The sequence below is a fragment of the Schistocerca americana genome, chromosome 2 (assembly GCF_021461395.2).
Source record: "Schistocerca americana isolate TAMUIC-IGC-003095 chromosome 2, iqSchAmer2.1, whole genome shotgun sequence".
NCBI lineage: Eukaryota > Metazoa > Arthropoda > Insecta > Orthoptera > Acrididae > Schistocerca > Schistocerca americana.
In genome coordinates, this window is record NC_060120.1 from 183,471,687 (window position 1) to 183,490,387 (window position 18,701).

At 37.7% G+C, this 18,701-nt stretch overlaps 1 protein-coding gene across 3 annotated transcripts in view; it reads right to left on the reverse strand.

Moving 5' to 3' along the window:
- Positions 1-2,614: 2,614 nt before the first annotated feature.
- The window catches only part of LOC124591468 (polypeptide N-acetylgalactosaminyltransferase 5), a 209,368-nt gene continuing 193,281 nt past the window's right edge, over positions 2,615-18,701 (reverse strand). For all 3 annotated transcript variants that reach the window (XM_047131736.1, XM_047131735.1, XM_047131733.1), the window contains exons 8-11: positions 16,536-16,675; positions 8,086-8,184; positions 7,785-7,919; positions 2,615-5,369 (exon numbers count right to left, since the gene is read on the reverse strand). In XM_047131736.1, coding sequence (XP_046987692.1) covers positions 5,220-5,369; positions 7,785-7,919; positions 8,086-8,184; positions 16,536-16,675 — 524 coding nt within the window. In that variant the 3' untranslated portion in view covers positions 2,615-5,219. The remainder of the gene's footprint in view (positions 5,370-7,784; positions 7,920-8,085; positions 8,185-16,535; positions 16,676-18,701) is intronic.

Genomic DNA, 18,701 nt, shown 5'->3' on the forward strand with positions numbered 1-18,701 from the left:
AGAAGACAACAGCAGTGATATTGGCATCTTACATGCACTACTGCACGACAGGTAATCCAAACACCAATAAGCCAGAGTTAAATTTTTTTTAAAATTTAACTATGGCTAATGTTGATGGGCTAGTCAAGAAGAGTTCGAACTATGCATCAAGCAGAAAACTCAAAAAGTTGGTAACAGCAATATTTTTTACCATTATTGATGTAGGGTGCAGTGTTAATGCTTTAATTCATCAAGCCTACTCTCAAGTTAAGAAAATGACCAGACACTATTTTATAAGAACTCTTGTAGTCACTGGCATATCAACAAACACATTGAAGGATTACTGAGATGAAGAGTCTCTAATTAACATTTCGCATGAGGAGTATTCTAAAGATCATAAGGAACGTCAGATCTCAGAGGCTTGCATTTTCTGAGATTCGTAAAACATACTACTTTTGGAACTCTAAACTCAAAGAAAAGAACAAAGCACCCACATCAGAACTGCGGCAAACCGAACAGCTCGTATTGCACAAAAAAAATTGTGGAAAGTGTGTTGCTGATAAACAACAAACATAATACATGTGTGTTTTAAGCAATGGGAAATCTAGGATGGAATGTAACAATGTCAAAAGGATAGTTGCTTCTCTCCATATAGTGGAGATGCTGAGTCGTAGATAGGCACAATGAAAATACTGTCACAAAGAGAGCTTTTTGCCAAAAAGAGCTTTGTTGAAGGTGCATTTGGGTGGTTAGATGGAGGGAGGTGTGGTGGTAGCGGTACAGAAGAGAAGGAAAAACACTGACGGATCATTGTTGGAATAGAGAGCTGTGTAGTGCTGGAATTGTCCTTACACATCTAACCACTTCCCTGTTCCCACTCCATCATTACACAACCCTCTTTTCCACCAATGCACCTCCACTGTCTTTTTACTTCTCTCCTGTTCTGCTGTGCCCTCCTCCCCCTCTGCCCTCCATCTAACCTCCCGTCTGCACTTAGCTGCCCTACCCTCTCTCCACCTCCTCCCTGTCCAGTCTCACAAGCAGCACTACCCTACCCTACCCTACCCTACCCTACCCTACCCTACCCTGGTGTCCATCCCCCTCCCTGCCCCAGCCGCCTCCTTATCCACATCACCCAGTTGCCTCTCTCATCATACATGCTGCTGCTCGCACTTAGGCCTCAGCCACCAGCGACTGTGGTTTTTGTGTGTGTGTGTGTGTGTGTGTGTGTGTGTGTGTGTGTGTGTGTGTGTGTTTTGTCTATTTCTGATGAAGGCCACATTGGCCGAAAGCTCACTTCCTGGCAGTCTTTTTGTTGTACCTATCTGCGACTCAGCATCTTCATTATATTGTGAGTAGCAACTATCCTTTTCATAATATTACTACATGTGTGTTTTATAAACATTCACTATGTGTGACACATTTTATATTTTAAAAATGTTAGCTGCAAGTGTGACATACATAATTTGAATATATAAGAAAAGAAATTGTATTATGAGAAGGAAAGTTGCTACTCACCATATAGTGGAGATGCTGAGCCGCAGATAGGCACAACCAAAAGACTCATTATTATAGCTTTTGGCCATTAAGGCCTTTGTCAACAACACACACACACACACACACACACACACACACACACACACACACACACGACTGCAGTCTCAGGCAACTGAAACCACACTTCAGTTGCCTGAGACTGCAGTCATGTGTGAGAGTTGCATTTGCATGGGTGTGGGTGTGTGTGTGCATGTGCATATGTGTGTCTATTGTTGACAAAGACCTTAATGCCCGAAAGCTATAATAGTGGGTCTTTTTGTTGTGCCTATCTGCGCCTCAGCATCTTTCCTTCTCATAATATTATTACATTCCATCCTGAATTTTCCACTGTTCGAGAAAAGAAATAGTGTATTATGTCACAAGGAAAATTGTGGTCTCTAACACACTGTAAAGTTAACATTAAAATATGAACCTATCCTTGAAATTTTCCAGAAAATTGGTTTCTGTTTCTCATTCTCAGTTGTTTATGAAAGACTGGCATGTGATAGAATTAATTATTAAAAGTGTAGTTCTAGATTTTTGAGAATTGTGGGGAAGTTCACGTTTTTGGGACACTACTTGCATTTTTTTCTGTAATACTCTCCTTATGATTAACATTTTACATTTTTTTCCTGTCATATGTTTGACAATATATGTTGTAACTAGCCAGTTCCAATAAACAAAAAAAGTTATAACAATATAGTATAATTTGGTAGTTACTTTAACTTCTGGAGCCTGACAGACACCTTGTTACAAAATCATATGATACTAGTTAAGAGTTAATTAGTATAGATCATTGACTTGTATGGAAATTTAAAGTTTGAAGTTACTGCTCTGAAGTGTCTGAATTTACTGAGTGTTGCAGACTGATGTGAATGATTTTTATCAGGAAATACAGCTATTTCCTCACAGCACTTTCTATTCAAGAGTTAGTTCAAAAATTGTAGGACAAACTCGGGCACTTTCATACAATATTTGTATGGACAGGTCTAAATATATACAAAATAATGTTTTCCTTTATCCTCTTACAGCCATTACTGCAAAATATTCCTTGCACCTTTTGCGTATACCACCTGAAATAAAGAAAGCTATACAATAATTTATTCAAAAAATATCAACATTTTATTAATTTAATAAAGTGCATGTAACACAACAAATGTGATAATACCTGCTCTTGTGGAGCTTTAACAGTATTTGTGGAATGTTGGGACAAATAAAAAGAAGAAAAAATAAACAGGCCAATTAAATAAGCATTACATAATACTGACATCCATACCAAATTCACAAAACAACCATTACAGTCTGTAACATGTAAGCTTTAAAAAATATATCATTTGTGTATCTGTCTTTGTAAATAACCATAAAAATAGTAAAAAAGAATACTACACTATAATTTCAGCTAAGTTCTTTGCAAAATAACTTATCTGTGACTGCAGAAAACAAGAACTATGAATAACAGTTTCATTGTTCTTAATGGAACTGTTCAGTGGAGTGCCCAGTTCTGGCTGCAGTGAAACATTTGTGGCAAGATCCAGTCTCCAGAGACACTTTAGTGACCATCTTCGTTGATAATCACAAATGAAGGAACAGTTTTCAACATTCTATTTTCTGAGCATTAAATGTTTTCATGTTGTATATTTGCATGCCATAGTCTAATAATTCTGTATATATTTTCTGGTATTAATACTTGGATTTCAATCCATATTTAAATGCAAGAGGTATGAGGACTTCTTCAATTAAGTATCACTGCCCATCAAAACAAAGCCATGGCATTTCCATTACAATATTCAAATACTTATGACCAATGTTGATGTAAATACCTTTTTACATTTACAGATATATCCTTCACTTATGCTGTACAGGAGTTATAAGTAACAAATTATTTTCAATAGATGAAGGGCACCTACTTCAGCAGTTGAATCTGAATTAATAAAGTTCGACAACCATGCAATACAGTAAACAATATTACATTCTGAACTTTGTTTTAAGGAACAATAGCATACGGAGAAAGAGTACCAGAATGTGAACTACATAATTAAAAAAAAGAGCCAATGTCCCACAATATTGCATCAAGAAAGGTTAACAAATACATAAATAACAGGTACCCAATAACTGAATTCCATTACTTTTGACTCTGCCACAGTTTCTCAAACATTTTATAAAATTTAGCATTCTGTTTCTAGGCACTGCCTGTTATTTTCTATATGTCCTTTAACACTTATGTGGTTTCAAAATTTTGCTTTATATGTATTAACTGAGTCACAGCTGATAAGAGGACTTGTTATCTACTTTAATATGGTCAGTGAACCTCATTTTCAATGCTATCAACTCAGCTCATTTGATTAGAGTGTTTATGACAATTTTCAAAAACTTTTATTGCTGACAGATACAGATTTCACAGTTGTAACCAATAACGACTGCTACTTTTACTGATATGTTTCAAAGTCAGTCTGTATTCTGACTAAAATTTAAAATATTGCTTCCCGTCAATTTTTATTATTATTTTTTCTCAACCAATACAAGATTCAACCATACCAAACTAACTTGCTGCTGTAGTTCTCTGATGGAGGAACATTAATGAAAATTTTAAAACAATTATGTATAAGGTTTTAAACATTTCCTTCTCCAGCACATGCAGACGAGATTTGGGGATAGTTTTAGAACAACTTTTATGCTGTAATAATGTGCCCAAAATGTGTGGAAGTCCAGCATAGATCATTTTACAACATACATACAGATCTGCCACACAATTTGTGACTGAGACACGTTTTTCCTCCCCAACACAGCTTATCACTTCCAAAAAATGTAAAGTGAATGTGCATGAGGAAGCACTTTTACGCTTTTTAGGTATGACCAGAATATTACTGTTCCAGTGATTACATCTCAGAAATAGAAAGATTGTTTTAGTTATTTTTAACAATCAGATCAATAATTAATATTTGCATAAAAATAACAAGTCCCACATAAATTTATTTGTTATGTTCATGGAAAAGTGCACTTGGCACACACATTTCATTCATGAAGATTAAATAACACAACATGAAATTCAATCTTAATATTCACACCTTTTATCACATTATAAATTGTATTTGTCACTTTAGATTTTCCACTTAATAATGAGATTGTGTTGACAGTAGAATTACCAATGCCCAATGCTATTAAGTACAAAATTTTCAATTAAAATGTTCAATAGATATGGAGCAGGGAGTGGCCTTCCACTGCGACGAGCTTCTGGCTTTGTGCTGCTACACAGTCATCAGTTTCCTTTGCACATTGTTGATGATGCAGAAAATCACCATTATATCCATTTGCCAAATACAGCTTCTGTAGACTCCAGCCATAAGAAGTCTTTTCCCCTCCAAAACCACTTCTGTAATTTTGAGTATCAGAAAATGCAGTCTCCAATCCAGTTAAACTGAGAAGGATGAGGCACACACGGAGTGTAAAAACATAAGTATTTACCATCACACGTCAGAATACTTCAGGCACATATAACAGCTGCACAGGCAGTCAACAGAAATACTGAAACAGCAGAGTGTACGTTTGTCAATATTTCACAGTTGTTCTTTCTGTTGCAGATCTGCCATGAGTACCGACTGCAGGTAGGATTGCTTTTTTCAGTTTTAGTGTAAGCTTGTAGCACACACTGGAAGGCATCAGGTGGCAGCCTGTGCGTGGTGTCAGATTCATCCCTTCTACTGTCGCTACCGTGAGGCCTGCCAGCGAAACTTTCCCTTCATTATCCACTGCTGTCCAAGGGAACCGTCACATGGCAGCAGCAAAGGTTGGCTCTGGTCCCGTGGATCCGGTTTTGACAAGCAGTGCCCCGTGTTCACATGCTTGATTGTCCGATCCTGGAAATAATAATATCTACATATTAGTTTCACTTTAACCATAAGCTGTATGAACAATGAAAGACAGAACCACTACACATTACTGAAAGCTTTGTCCAAAAATTATCTGTATTAATACTGAAGCCAGATTAAAGGTAGGGTGCAGGGCATGTCTACTCTGCAATTCATACTACTGCGTCTGGCAGAGGGTTCACTGAACCACTTTCACACTATTTCTCAACACATTCCACTCTCAAATAATGCGAAAGAAGAACACACACTTAAATCTTTCCATGCTAGCTCCGTTCCCTTATTTTATTACAATGATCATTTCTCCCTATGTAGGCAGGTGTCAACAAACAAAAACCCTTCTGTTTTAACGATTGCCACCCCAACTCATGTTCATATCTGACACACACACACACACACACACACACACACACACACACACACACACACACACCTATGTCACAATAATACAAAATGATGACCTCCTTTGAAGTTTTTTTGATGACCTCCACCAATTGTATCTGGTACAGGTCTACTGCTGCACAGCAACATTCCGGAAGAGAACAGACAAGGGTACTGTAAGCAGTCTCTTCAGTAATATTCTTCCAAGCATTCTGCCAATAAAATGCAGTCTTCAGCTCGCCTTTCCAACGATATATTCTACATGATCATTCAAAGTTGGGTCATTCTTAATTGTAAAGTCTGCGTGCATTTAGTTGAATTGACAGCCTTTAGATTTGAGAGATTTATTATGTGGCCAAAATTTAATGGATTGCTTTTAATGATCATGTGGATGACTTCACACTTTTCATTATTTAGAATCAATTGCTACTTTTTGCACCATATACATTTATTACCTAATTATTTTGCAATTCGTTCTGATCTTCTTATGATTTTACTAGATGATACATGACAGATTATCTGCAGACGGTCTAAGAGGGCTGCTCAGATTGTCTCCTAATTCATTTATAAATATTCAGAAACAACAGAGGGCCTGTAACACTTCCTTGGGAAACACCAAATATCTCTTCTGTTGCTCTCAAAGACTTTCCATCAACTACTATGAACGGTGACCTTTCTGACAGGTAACAATAAATCTAGCTGCACAACTGAGGTGGTACTCCATAGGCAAGCGATTTGATTAGAAGTAACTTGTGAGGAATGGTGTCAAAAGCAGATGAAAAGGAAGATGGATTGAAGATTGATGGAGAGGGAGGAGGTTTAGTTCAAATCGAACATGACACATGAGTGTCTATTTGCTAACCATTGAGACAGTAAACATAAGCATACTAAGATAAAAAATGTGAGTTAGTATTCAGCAGTCAGAAGTTTGAAAAAGCACTTAAGCATCAACCACTTCCCTGCACCTATAACCTTGATAAACATCTTTTATAAAAGCTGTTTTATAAAATCTGACAATGTAATGTGTGTGCTTTCATAAAATATTTTGTAAAAATTTCACACTGGCTTAAAAGAAGTGGATAAAAACACCTTAGTCTGGCAACATCTGTAATGAATCATTTCATTGGTCTCCATTTTGTTGATAAAGTACCTACACTTCCTAAGAGATATGCTACTGCAGTTATTGGAAGACATTCCCTACACATCAGGCAATTCACATGATGTAAGATGACTTATGGTATCAAAATAATGCATCTCCCATCCTATTCACACAGATAATCACAGATCATCTAAACATAGCATTTTGATACTGTTGGATCATTCGTTCAGGACACACTAAATGGTCCGTACACTCACCAAACTTAACTCTTCAAGACTTTTATCAGCGAGGAAAATTAAAATACAATCTCTATGCCAATGACTGCTGAAGACATGACTTGCTATATAACACGGGCCCATACTGCAACAAGCCTAGGTGACATTCAATGTACAGTATGGTCCGTTCAGAATCACTGCATAATTCTTATCAAAGTTCTAAGTTAACATTTTGAGCATTTGATATGATCATCATAATAATAAGCACACAAACCTTGCCTGAATTATGTATTTGTTGGCATGTGATATGGTAGGCAGATGTTTGCAAGATCTTCTTTCCTGACAATAGGACAGGGGTTAGCATTGGTGTTATCTTTTTTGTATTTGATCAGTTAAACATGTCATGTTACTGATGTCCTCTCCAAAGGTTCATTCCAATGTCACAGATCAAATTTTACAGAACCACAAAAAAAGTTGCTTCCATAATTTGGCTCTTACGAATATTAATAACGGCTTGTACATGACAGAAAAATTGCCACATTATGTGATCTGCCTAAGCAAAAACAGCACCTTGATATATTTACACCTAACTGAAGTATGAGTTGTCAGCGGGAGTTCTTAACAGTTATATGCAGACATTACACTGCGAGGTATAAACAGTTCACAATGACACCTGGGAAACATAAGCCATGGATGTACCTCCATCCTCACCTGTGTATGATAAACCCATGCCTGGTTACCACCCATACCGTGGCAACGGACAAGCATCACAGGTCCCTTGCGACTCGATGCATCTAGGCAGTTGTCATCAGACATAATTTGCTGACGTTTCGTGTACGCGAATACCTGCAGGAAGAAAAATTTAATGCAGTTCTTTTAAAAAGCATACACTTTTTAAACAAATGTTTGTAGTATGCTGTAACACAGAATATGCTTATTACATTTTTACAATAACATCAGAGATGGCACTTCACAAAGTTGATGTTCTCAATAATGTTGAAATATACTTCACCTGATTGCCTCCAAGACCATGGCAGTAACTCATTCCAACTTTCTCTCCTCCTTTCCGTCCCAACGTATCGAGGCAGTTCTGCGTTTCTGCATTTCTCACCTTAAGTGGGAAAAAAGTTGACTTTTAAACCCATAACAGTGATAGCTTTGTACATTAACTTATTCAGAAAAGGGTGAGTAAATACAAGAAAGTTGGACTATTGCAAATAATTTGAATTATGGCTAAATAACCTATATTCCATGAGGTTAGAAAAACTGATTTTATATTCTCCAGCAAATTTTGTTTCTTTCCCACGTACAGTTTAAGCCAGATTTTTGTCAAATCAGTATTTTTCAGATTATAGTGTGTTCTCCGGAATGTTTTCATGTTGTTGCAAATTTTCTCTCCTCATGGATGAATCTAGTTTCCAAACACAGATATCATAAAAATAGACTATTATGTGCATTTATTGTGGCAAAGACTTTTACTCCAACTTGAACAGAATTTCTTTTTTGCAAACTGTAAACAACAAAAAGAATGTTGATGCAGTCACTATAATGTAGCTTTATTCAAGTAAAGGTCTTAATTTAACTGTTCGTTTTCATTAATTATTATTTATGGCATAGATCTATAAAGATGACAAATGTCTTAAATTTACTATCTATAAAAGTCCTCTGATAACTATTTGGTACCAGCTGCAGTGTAACCAATAATGGAAGCTGCCGAGAACGATGGAATATATGCTGATAGTGATGAATACAGCCTGTACGAATTGTATGGTTCCATGTTTCACACCAGCATTATAATTTAACAGGGATTACTACCCACTGTGATATTTAAGGTTGCATTTAGAGTTCTGTGAGAAAGATTACTAGTTAAGTATTTCATTAATTTTAGAGGCTGTTGCTGAGGTATTTTTGAATTCTAACTCTGTCATCCCTGTACATACGAGGTCAGTTCAAAAAATTCTGGAACTTCGTCCACAAATTTTTTCTTTACTTACCTTTTACTTATTGTGCACGGTCTACTTCAAAATACTGCTCTACAACTGATACACTGCTCCCAATTCCGTTCCCACTTCCGGAAGCAGTCTTGGTATGCCTCCTGCTGGACTGCACAAAGTGCCGCCTGCAGTTTCTCTTTTATCTCATCTATCATTGCAAATAGTCATCCATTCAATGGGGTTTCAACTTTGGAAATTAAAAAAAAACTGCAAGGGCCAGGTCTAGAGAATAAGGAGGATGAGGCAGCACAGTGATTTCGTTTTTTGTGCAATAGTCAAGAATGAATGTGCAGGTGCATTATCGTGATGCAAGAGCCGTGAATTGTCTCACCACATTTCAGGCCATTTGCTTCTCACATTTTCTCACAGACATCGCAACACGTCCCGATAGTACCAACTATAAATGGTTTGTCCCTGTAGCAAGGATTCACATTGAATTAATCTTTCAAAGACAAAGAAAACTATTAGCCTGGCTTTGACATTTGACCTGATAACAAAATCTTTTTTTGGTCTTGGAGAACTTTTCCCGACCCATCGTGATGACTGAATCTAGGTCTCAACATCATAACCATAGACCCACGTCTTGTCACCAGTTACGATCCTCTTAAGGAACATCTCGTTCTCATTTGTGCGATCAAAAAGCTCTTCGCAGATTGTGATGCCAAGATCTTTCTGGTCTTGACTCACAAGCTAGGGGATGAACTTGGCTGCAGCACGATGCATTCCGAGGTGCTGTGTAAGGATTTTATGACATGATCCAACTGAAATGGTCTATTCTTCTGCAGGCTCTTGGACAATCAATCTTTGATTGGCATGCACAATTTTTTTTGGGGTACAACATGTAGACAGCCTCATAGAAGGTGAACCCCACACAATGCAGTAACATGGGACAACAGCAAAAAGTCTACATAGCTACAGCAGCTGTATGCACTAATGCCTCCCGGCCCACACAAAGGCAAATGGAGCATGCATGGAATTCTGACACGAAGAGACTGAATGCATGTCATTTCGACATAGAAGGCTACACAAGGACAAAGGGAGAAATCCTTGAAAAAATCTTAGCGAGAGAACGAGTAAGTGTCTTATTTCTACAAGAGACCCACCTCACAGATGAATATCAACCAACTCAAAATACCTGGTTTCACTAACATAAGCTACAATGGCCACGGCAAATGTGGTGTGGCCACCCTAGTGAAGAATGATATCTTAGACACAAAAATGGCACCAGAACACACAATAGGCATAAAACTGGAGAACTGAAATTGTATAATGCCTATAAACCTCCAACACAGAAATGGTCCATGGATATCTTGCCCAAGGTTAACCACCCAGCAGTTTATGCTGGCAATTTTAACTCCCAACATACCAGATGGGACTACCAGAGTTCCACAGATGAAGGTATTGGACTGAATGACTGGGCAGACAACCAGGACCTACACTTCCTGTTCGACTGTAAGGACAAAGTGACCTTCAAATCAAAGGCTTGGGGCACAACATCCACACCCAACCTGACCTTCATCATACGTGGAGCAACAGGCATACCCGTGCAAGCAACGAGGAGAGTCCTTAAGGCTTTTCCACAGAGCCAGCACAACCCAGTAATAGTAGAGATTGGACTGTCAATCCCAGTCATAAGAAGCCCTCCAATCCCCCGCTGAAACCTCAGGAAAGCTGACTGGAATAAAAACCGATCCTATGTCAAGAAGACAATAAATCGGATACCACCGAAACCTGAGAACTACAAAAGAGTCAGTAAACTGGTACATAAGGAGCCTTAAATGCTATTCCATGAAGGTCAAGGAAGGAATACAACCCCTGTTGGACGAAAGAGTGCGAAACACTAGTGGAGGAATTTGAGAAGTGTGGGGACATTGAGACTCCGTACCAACTGATAAACGCTATGAATGAGGAACAAAGGAGTAGATGGAAAGAGGCAATGGAAAATCTAAATTTCACCCATTCTAGCTGAAAGAGCTGGGGTCTGTCGAGGAAATTAGGCAGTACTACAGTGCCTCAGAGGCCGTCTCTTGGCACAAGTGCTTCTGAGATATCAGCCGTCCTGAAACACTCCTCCAAAATCCAACTAAAGGCAGGTGAAAAGAAAGAGGTTTCCCGAAACATGAACAATTTATTAGTCAATAATCCAACCAACATGGACATTGTGAAAGAAGTGGAGACAGAAGAGATTACTCAAGCTCTGAAGCTAATGAAGAAAGAAAAGCAACCGGACCTGATGAGATCCTGCCAGAATTCTTGAAGGAACTGGGAACTCTAGGAAGAAGGTGGCTTGCAAAACTCTGCATGGAATGTACCAATACGGGTGCTCTCCCCAAGATTTGGAAAGAAGCAAAAGTCATCACTGTGATGAAACCCTGAAAGACCGGAGATAACCCAAAGAACTACAGACCAATATCCCTGCTATGTACCTCCTATAAATTGTTTGAGAGAATATTACTGACTAGATTAGCTCTGTAAATTGACGCCAACCTTCCAACATACCAGGCCGGTTTCTGAGCAAGCAGAAATTGTTGCAATCGAGTGCTGTCCCTTACAACCAACATAGAGAAAGGCTTCCAAAACAAGATGAAAACTGGATTGGTTCTCACAGATCTTACATCAGCTTATGATACAATGTGGATCGAAGGGCTATTGTTCAAGCTAACTAGAATCATAAAATGCAGACACACCTACACACCACTCAAGAACACGTTAACAGGCAGGAAAATCAAAGTCTCACTTCATGGCACAAACAGCAAGAGCATGGTTCTGAATAATGGTCTGCCACAGAGTTCGGCACTAGCAACTGCTCTCTTCAACTTGTATATAGCTGACATGCCAGAAACCAAATCACGTAAATTTGCACACGCTGATGACCTGGCTATTGCATACCAAAATAAAAATTTCAATGATCTCGATGAAACAATGAATGCAGACTTGGAAGTCCTGAACACATATTACTCCAAGTGGCACCTACACCCAAACCCCAACCAGCACAATAATGCATCTTAACAACAGAAAAGCACATACAGAATTACAGCTTTCTATGAATGGACAGCAGATCAGACAGAAGAATAAGCCTAAATGTTTGGGTGTGAAACTAGATAGCGCTCTAACATACAATGCACACCTAGAAAACACAAAACAGAGACTAAAATTCTGCAATGCTATCCTCTCGAAACTGGCTGGAACAACATGGGGTTGTGGGGTGAGCACTCTGAGGACATCAGCACTAGCTCTTGTTTACAGCATAGCTCACTACTGCTCACCAGTCTGGATGAGAAATGTACACATAGCTAAAGTGGATGTCCAGCTGAGGGAGAATATGTGAATAACCTCGGGAACACTCAGGACCACTCCCTGTGCCTGGCTCCCTGTCCTAGCCAACATAGCGCCCCCTGATATCAGGCAGTCACAGCTAGCCTAAGAACATACTAAAAAATCCTAGACAATCTGGACATCCCTATCCAGGAAGATCTAACAGCTACAAACAGGCTTAAATCCAGGACAGCTTTCTGGAAAATCGGCAAAGAGCTTCAAGGCTTCAACTGAAAACAACTTGGAAGGAACTATGGGCTGCAAGTGCGCACAAGAACTGCAATTTGGTGGACGCCTCCAACAAGAAGATTGGAGGACTCAACCTCCCAAGGAAACTGTGAACAACTTTGAACCGCCTAAGAACAGGTGTCTGCAGATGCAAGCAACTAATGAAGAAATGGGGCCTGTAGGACAGTCCTGAATGTGTGTGTGGTGAAATCCAAACAATGGACCATTTACTCGTGTGTAAAGTGTATGAATATGATGGTGATTTGAAAGATGTACACAGACTCAGTGGCTCAGCCTTTGGTAAGTGGTTGGAGAGTATTTGTAAATGTTGTATAGTATTATAAGAGCACCTGTAAAGAGTATTGTTACCATAGTATATTGTAATTAATGTAAGAATGATTGCCTTTGTATATGCCGAACGAGTAAATAATGCACAATTTTGTTGACATACTTGACATGAGTGTCATCAGTAGAAGTTGAAGGGCATCCTGAAAAAGTTTTGTCTTTAACTTCCGTCTGGCCATTTTTAAACCATGTGAATTATTCATAACACTAAATATGTCTTAAGCATTCAGCACATTAGGCTTCCTGCATCACTTAGTGTGTCTCTGAAAATGTTTTCTTGAATTTCTTGCAAAATTTAATGAGGATGCGTTGCTCCTCTAACTCTGTTATCTCAAAATTTACAAACTGTGTGACAATGTTCTACTCAGTACAGCAATCAACAATAACTAACAGATACATAACAAAGAAACTTCCGGCAGTTACACGCTAAATATAGGCCTGTGCAGGGATGCAACTGCATTTTGCCCCAACACACAATTGGCAAGAAATTACGAATGTTCTGATATTTTTTGAACAGACCTCGTATACTCCATCGTTACATAATTTGTTGTTGACAATACTGACTTGTGCAGAAGGAATTGCACATTTCATTCAATGAACAACAACAACACAATGGTTTGCACTTAATCAACATACAGAAAGGTGTGTACTATTTAGCAGGTTTCATGTTCAACAGGTTTGCAACAGAACTAAAAAAACGGTGATGAAACCGAAGTGTTCAAACCCTAGTTACAAAGTTTCTTGGTGGCACATTCTTTTTATCCAGTGCAGAAGTTCCTCACAGTAGTTGAGAAATTTCCTCCTTGTGTTATTTATTTACTGATGCTCTCAAAAATTTTAAATGTTTTATTAATTTTCTTTGTAAGTATTGTTATCATAATTCTGTAAACTATGCGCTGACTCAGTCCATGACCAAGAAGCTTTGCCCCTGGTGGTCCCACAAATACAGACAAATAAATAAATACATAAAATTGACTTTTGAGCCTACAAAAAACACACTGACCCAATGTCAACAAAATCTGAAACAATTTGTACCTGCTACACCAAGCCATCATCAGCTGTGATTTTTTTATGTTATCAAAAGAAATGTGCTCACTGTTCAATAGAAATGTCTAGTCATACACATTATATTTAATTATGATGCTCAGAAATGAGTGGTAATTATTCTGCAATGCATATTTGACACAACAGTACTAAATGCAAATTGTCCAAAATTTAAGTCTCTACATCACAGTTCCCCAGGAAAGGGTAGTGATAAAATGAGAAGATTAGAACAACAATAGTGTTGTCAAAACACGAAGCCTAATGAGGAGGGAAACTACATGAAAAATTAAAAAATGCACGTTTCATCACCCTTTTGTAATTTATTCTTATTGGACAGAAAAATTAATTTATTACTGAAAGATACGTTTAGTGCATAATTATTGCAATAAAATAAATTTCACAACCAGAAATCAATAAAGGAAAATTATACACTTTCAGTACACAATTCGATCTGTTGCATCCACTGTGAAAAGGTGAATAAATAGATATCCACAAATAAATCTAGAAATGTCATACTCTGAATTTTCCATCAATGTAAAAGCTATTCCATTAATGCAAACAAGAAATAGCAGCTCATTCTTCCTACACAAACATCTCCCATTGCAATCATATGTAAATGCAGACACAGCAGCAGTTCCAAAGCAATTATTGTATTTACTCGAATCTAAGCCGCACTTTTTTTCTGGTTTTTGTAATCCAAAAAATCGCCTGCAGCTTAGAATCGAGTGCAAAGTAAGCAGAAGTTCTGAAAAATGTTGGTAGCTGCCGCCACAACTAACTTCTGCCGTCGTATATATGTAGCGCTACACAGGCATGCTTTGTAGGCACAAAGATAAAATACTGGCGCCAAAACCTCTGTGTCAGTAAATAAATTTAAGAAAAAAAAAAAAAGGTGGAAGACGAGCTTTTTCCTCCACCCTGAGTTTCGGCCACTGCATTTTCATACTTTATCCAACGAAGTAAATACAAATTCCGTATTGTTCATCATCGAATGTCGCATCATTTCAATGCACTACAAAAATCTGACTGTCAAGACTGTTTGTGATGTTTGTCAATATGGCCAACTCTACATTCTGAATTTTTTCCTACCTGTCGCTAATAGGAACTTTTATGAATTGTGAATCACATGCAGTATTCTCTTCACCATAAGAATAATACGAATATAAACATTTTACCATGTATTCTTTCGTGTTTGCTGCTATCTCATTTAAATCCTGTCTGCCTAATAAACTACGAAACTAGAATGACACAACAGCAAACGTGGAAGAATATACATATCAAGTAATGTTTATATTCGTATTATTCTTATGCCTAATAGTGATAAAGTCACAAAAGAAACACGGCAATTGAGTAGATTTTAAAGCTAAGATGACTCTGATTTCTGTGCAGAATGTAATGTACTAAAGAGGCGTCTGCAAAGATTTTCAAACAGAGAAAAATTTTCACTAAACTCTCATTCAGAACATCTTCTATCAAACACAGTCTATTATTTGGTTCTTGTTGATCATTATCAAAGAAAGCAGCAGTGTAAGTAACAACAAATAGCAGTCTCTTGCCATTGTTTCGATAATGAGACGATTCCTCTCTCTCTCTCTCTCTCTCTCTCTCTCTCTCTCTCTCTCTCTCTCTTTTTTAATTGTAAGTGGCGGTAGCATGCACAAAAGCAAGCCATGATGCGAGCGGCGACAGGCTGTAAACACTCATTATCAGAATGTGACAAACAATGCACGACACAGTACAGTAATGCATTTTCAGCTTAGAGTGACGTAAACACGTATAACAAAGAGAACGGCACTTATCAGTTCAAAGAAAAATAAGCAATCAATTCAAACCAGACGAAGCACGTGAAAACGGAAGGGTATCCGTATAAATATGGATGGAGCGCCTGATGCATAGCAATGGCTACCTGGTAAAGCTTAACTGCTAAGCTTACGACTCGAACCAAACTCCTATAGCTGTTCAACCTAAATTGTGTCTCATATTACAATGGACCAACTTTGTTTCGATTTGGGTGGGGCCTAAAACTTTTCTCTCCCCTTGAATTTCGAGTCTCAAATTTCAGGTGCGGCTTAGATTCGGGAAATTTTTTTTCCTTGATTTCGAGTCCCATTTTGCAGGTGTGGCTTAGATTTGAGTGCGGTTTAGATTCGAGTAAATACGGTAGATAAATAAATTGGTTACACAATTTTCAAGCCATAAAAATAAGTAAATAAAAAATATATCAAGCATTCTTAGTAAAAATATGTGCAGCAGAATGGCCACTTTAATGTGGGTCATTATAACTGATGAAAGCACTCAAAAATAAGAAATCAGACTGTTTGTTCACCATCACTCAACCTAGGTTGAACACTATGGCAGCACAACAGGAAGCAGCTCAGTATTGTGATCCAATGAATACAGTGCAACCATGTTGCACTCAAGAATGTAAAAACCATTCCTAATAAACTAACGACATCGTACTTTTCAGGTTAACTACTATTATACTACTCTATTAACATTATCAAAGTTGCAAGATTAGCTCTGATTAAGTACAAACCTCTCCCAGGTAGTAGTAATCAAGTGGCATCTGGGACTCAGGATATATATTTTCAAGATACCATCGGAAGCTCTTGCACTTCAGGCGTTCTCGAAGAGCTTTCCGCTCTGTCACATCACCTACATCCACTGCTCTTGCACCTGTTTGGACACACATACATGTTTTTCAGATGAATGGAAGAAAACTAGGGACATAAAATTTTACTATACTGAAATGTAAAATGCTTAAAAGACAAAAGCCAATACTGGATCCCTCTAACAGATGCAATTTAAAAAAGTTTGTTTTAAAAATACATCATAAGTTTATTATTATTATTATTATTATTATTATTATTATTGCTGTATTTATTATTTCAATGGTATTTGATGCCATATTAGGAGACATATATTGTGTCATTTAAATGAAAGCATTTTGATGTGTGATTCCACAATATTCTGATTTTCAATGAAAATATATGAGAACATAAATAGTATGGCAATCAGTGGAAGGTTAGTATGACTGACCCATATAAAATAACAGAAGTAGTGTTACCAATGAAATGTTATTAATGACTAGTTGCTAAAGAAGCAGAGCACACATTTCATCACTATACATTCACAAAAGAAGAGAGAGAGAAAAAATTTCCAACAACAGAAACAAAAATGACACAGTGAAGATAAGTAACAGTTAAAATGCATGGTTCTGGAAATCTATGAAAACAAATGATTTTAAGATTAACACATGACAGGAAAATCCAGGAAGGAAAATGAAAAATGTAATAAGTGACAATATAAACTCATCCCGGGAAAACACACACACACACACACACACACACACAAAACCTACAATGTCCTGATGCTGCATGTCAAGTGGTATAATTAGGAGCACAGGACTGAGAAAATGTTGTGGTGCTTGTTTGTGTTCTCTCTCTCTCTCTCTCTGTGTGTGTCTGTGTCTGTGTCTGTGTCTGTGTGTGTGTGTGTGTGTGTCCACTGTTCAGATCTTCACTATACATTGAACATTTAAAATTAGTTATTTCATTGTTTATACTTTTAGATTACATACATTAGTAGCAACATCAAAAAATTTGGACCCCCACCCCCCACATAAATACCCACACACTTGTGCACATACTAACTTTGGCATTTGCACAGACAGGTACATAAAAGTGTTTACTGAAGCAGGAAAAACAACAAACATTCAAAAGCTAGCCATTATGCATTCTTTCTGCATGTCTGCATGTTTAGGCAATGGTTGTCTTGGCCTCATTTTTTGTAGGGTGTTTCTATCTTGCAATTTAAATCATCATAATATATAAGTGTAACAGGCAGTGTTTTAGTACAAGGTGGAAAGTGGTTTGCATATATGACTAGCCCAAAAAAGGCCAAATATGAATGTGAAAGATGTCCAGAATAAATGATTCTTTTCTTTGACCAACTATGCCTCATATTATTGGACACAGAATAGGCATCACTGCTTCTTTCACTTTCACTAGCACAAATACTGTTACGGATTTCAAAAAATTCAGCAGTTATATTGTGCTGCCAAGATATGTCACAAATCTCAACATTTGCCACTTCTAATGCAGATACTAATGACTGAAACAATAAGCTGTTACTCTACAGTTGCGAACATCCATTCAAGAATATTTCATGGCACAGTTCTTTCTCAGTTTATAATGTAATCCTATGATTTTAGTTGCTAAGTTTCTCCACTGCACAGATCAAATGCAGTGCATTGAAAGGACAGGAAAACAAACTTCTGGCAGTCCAATTGGTGGGGTAGGTGAGCAACCTGTATCCACTTAACTGAATCAGCAAGTCAAACCATTACATCCAAGCACAATCTTGTAGCGTACCCCAATATGAGAGGAATCTCCTACTGTGAGGACATGGGTTGTTTTCCCAACGTTGTCATAACAGTCGGATTGCTCTCACTGTAGGGTCTGAGTGATCAATTCCTCCTCTCTAACTTTCCTGAACTTACCCTTTTCCTCCTCAAGGAATAAACTAATAGTTTTGAAAGCTAGGAATAGTTATTTCACTTTTAAAGGTATCTATTGGTAGTAGTCGAATTTCACACCTTTAAGGTAATTATCAGTGGCATTATTAATTACCTTACACATGTTGAATTCCAGTACCCTCAATTGCCCTGTATGTTTTAGGGATGTCTTTTATGAATGCAAAA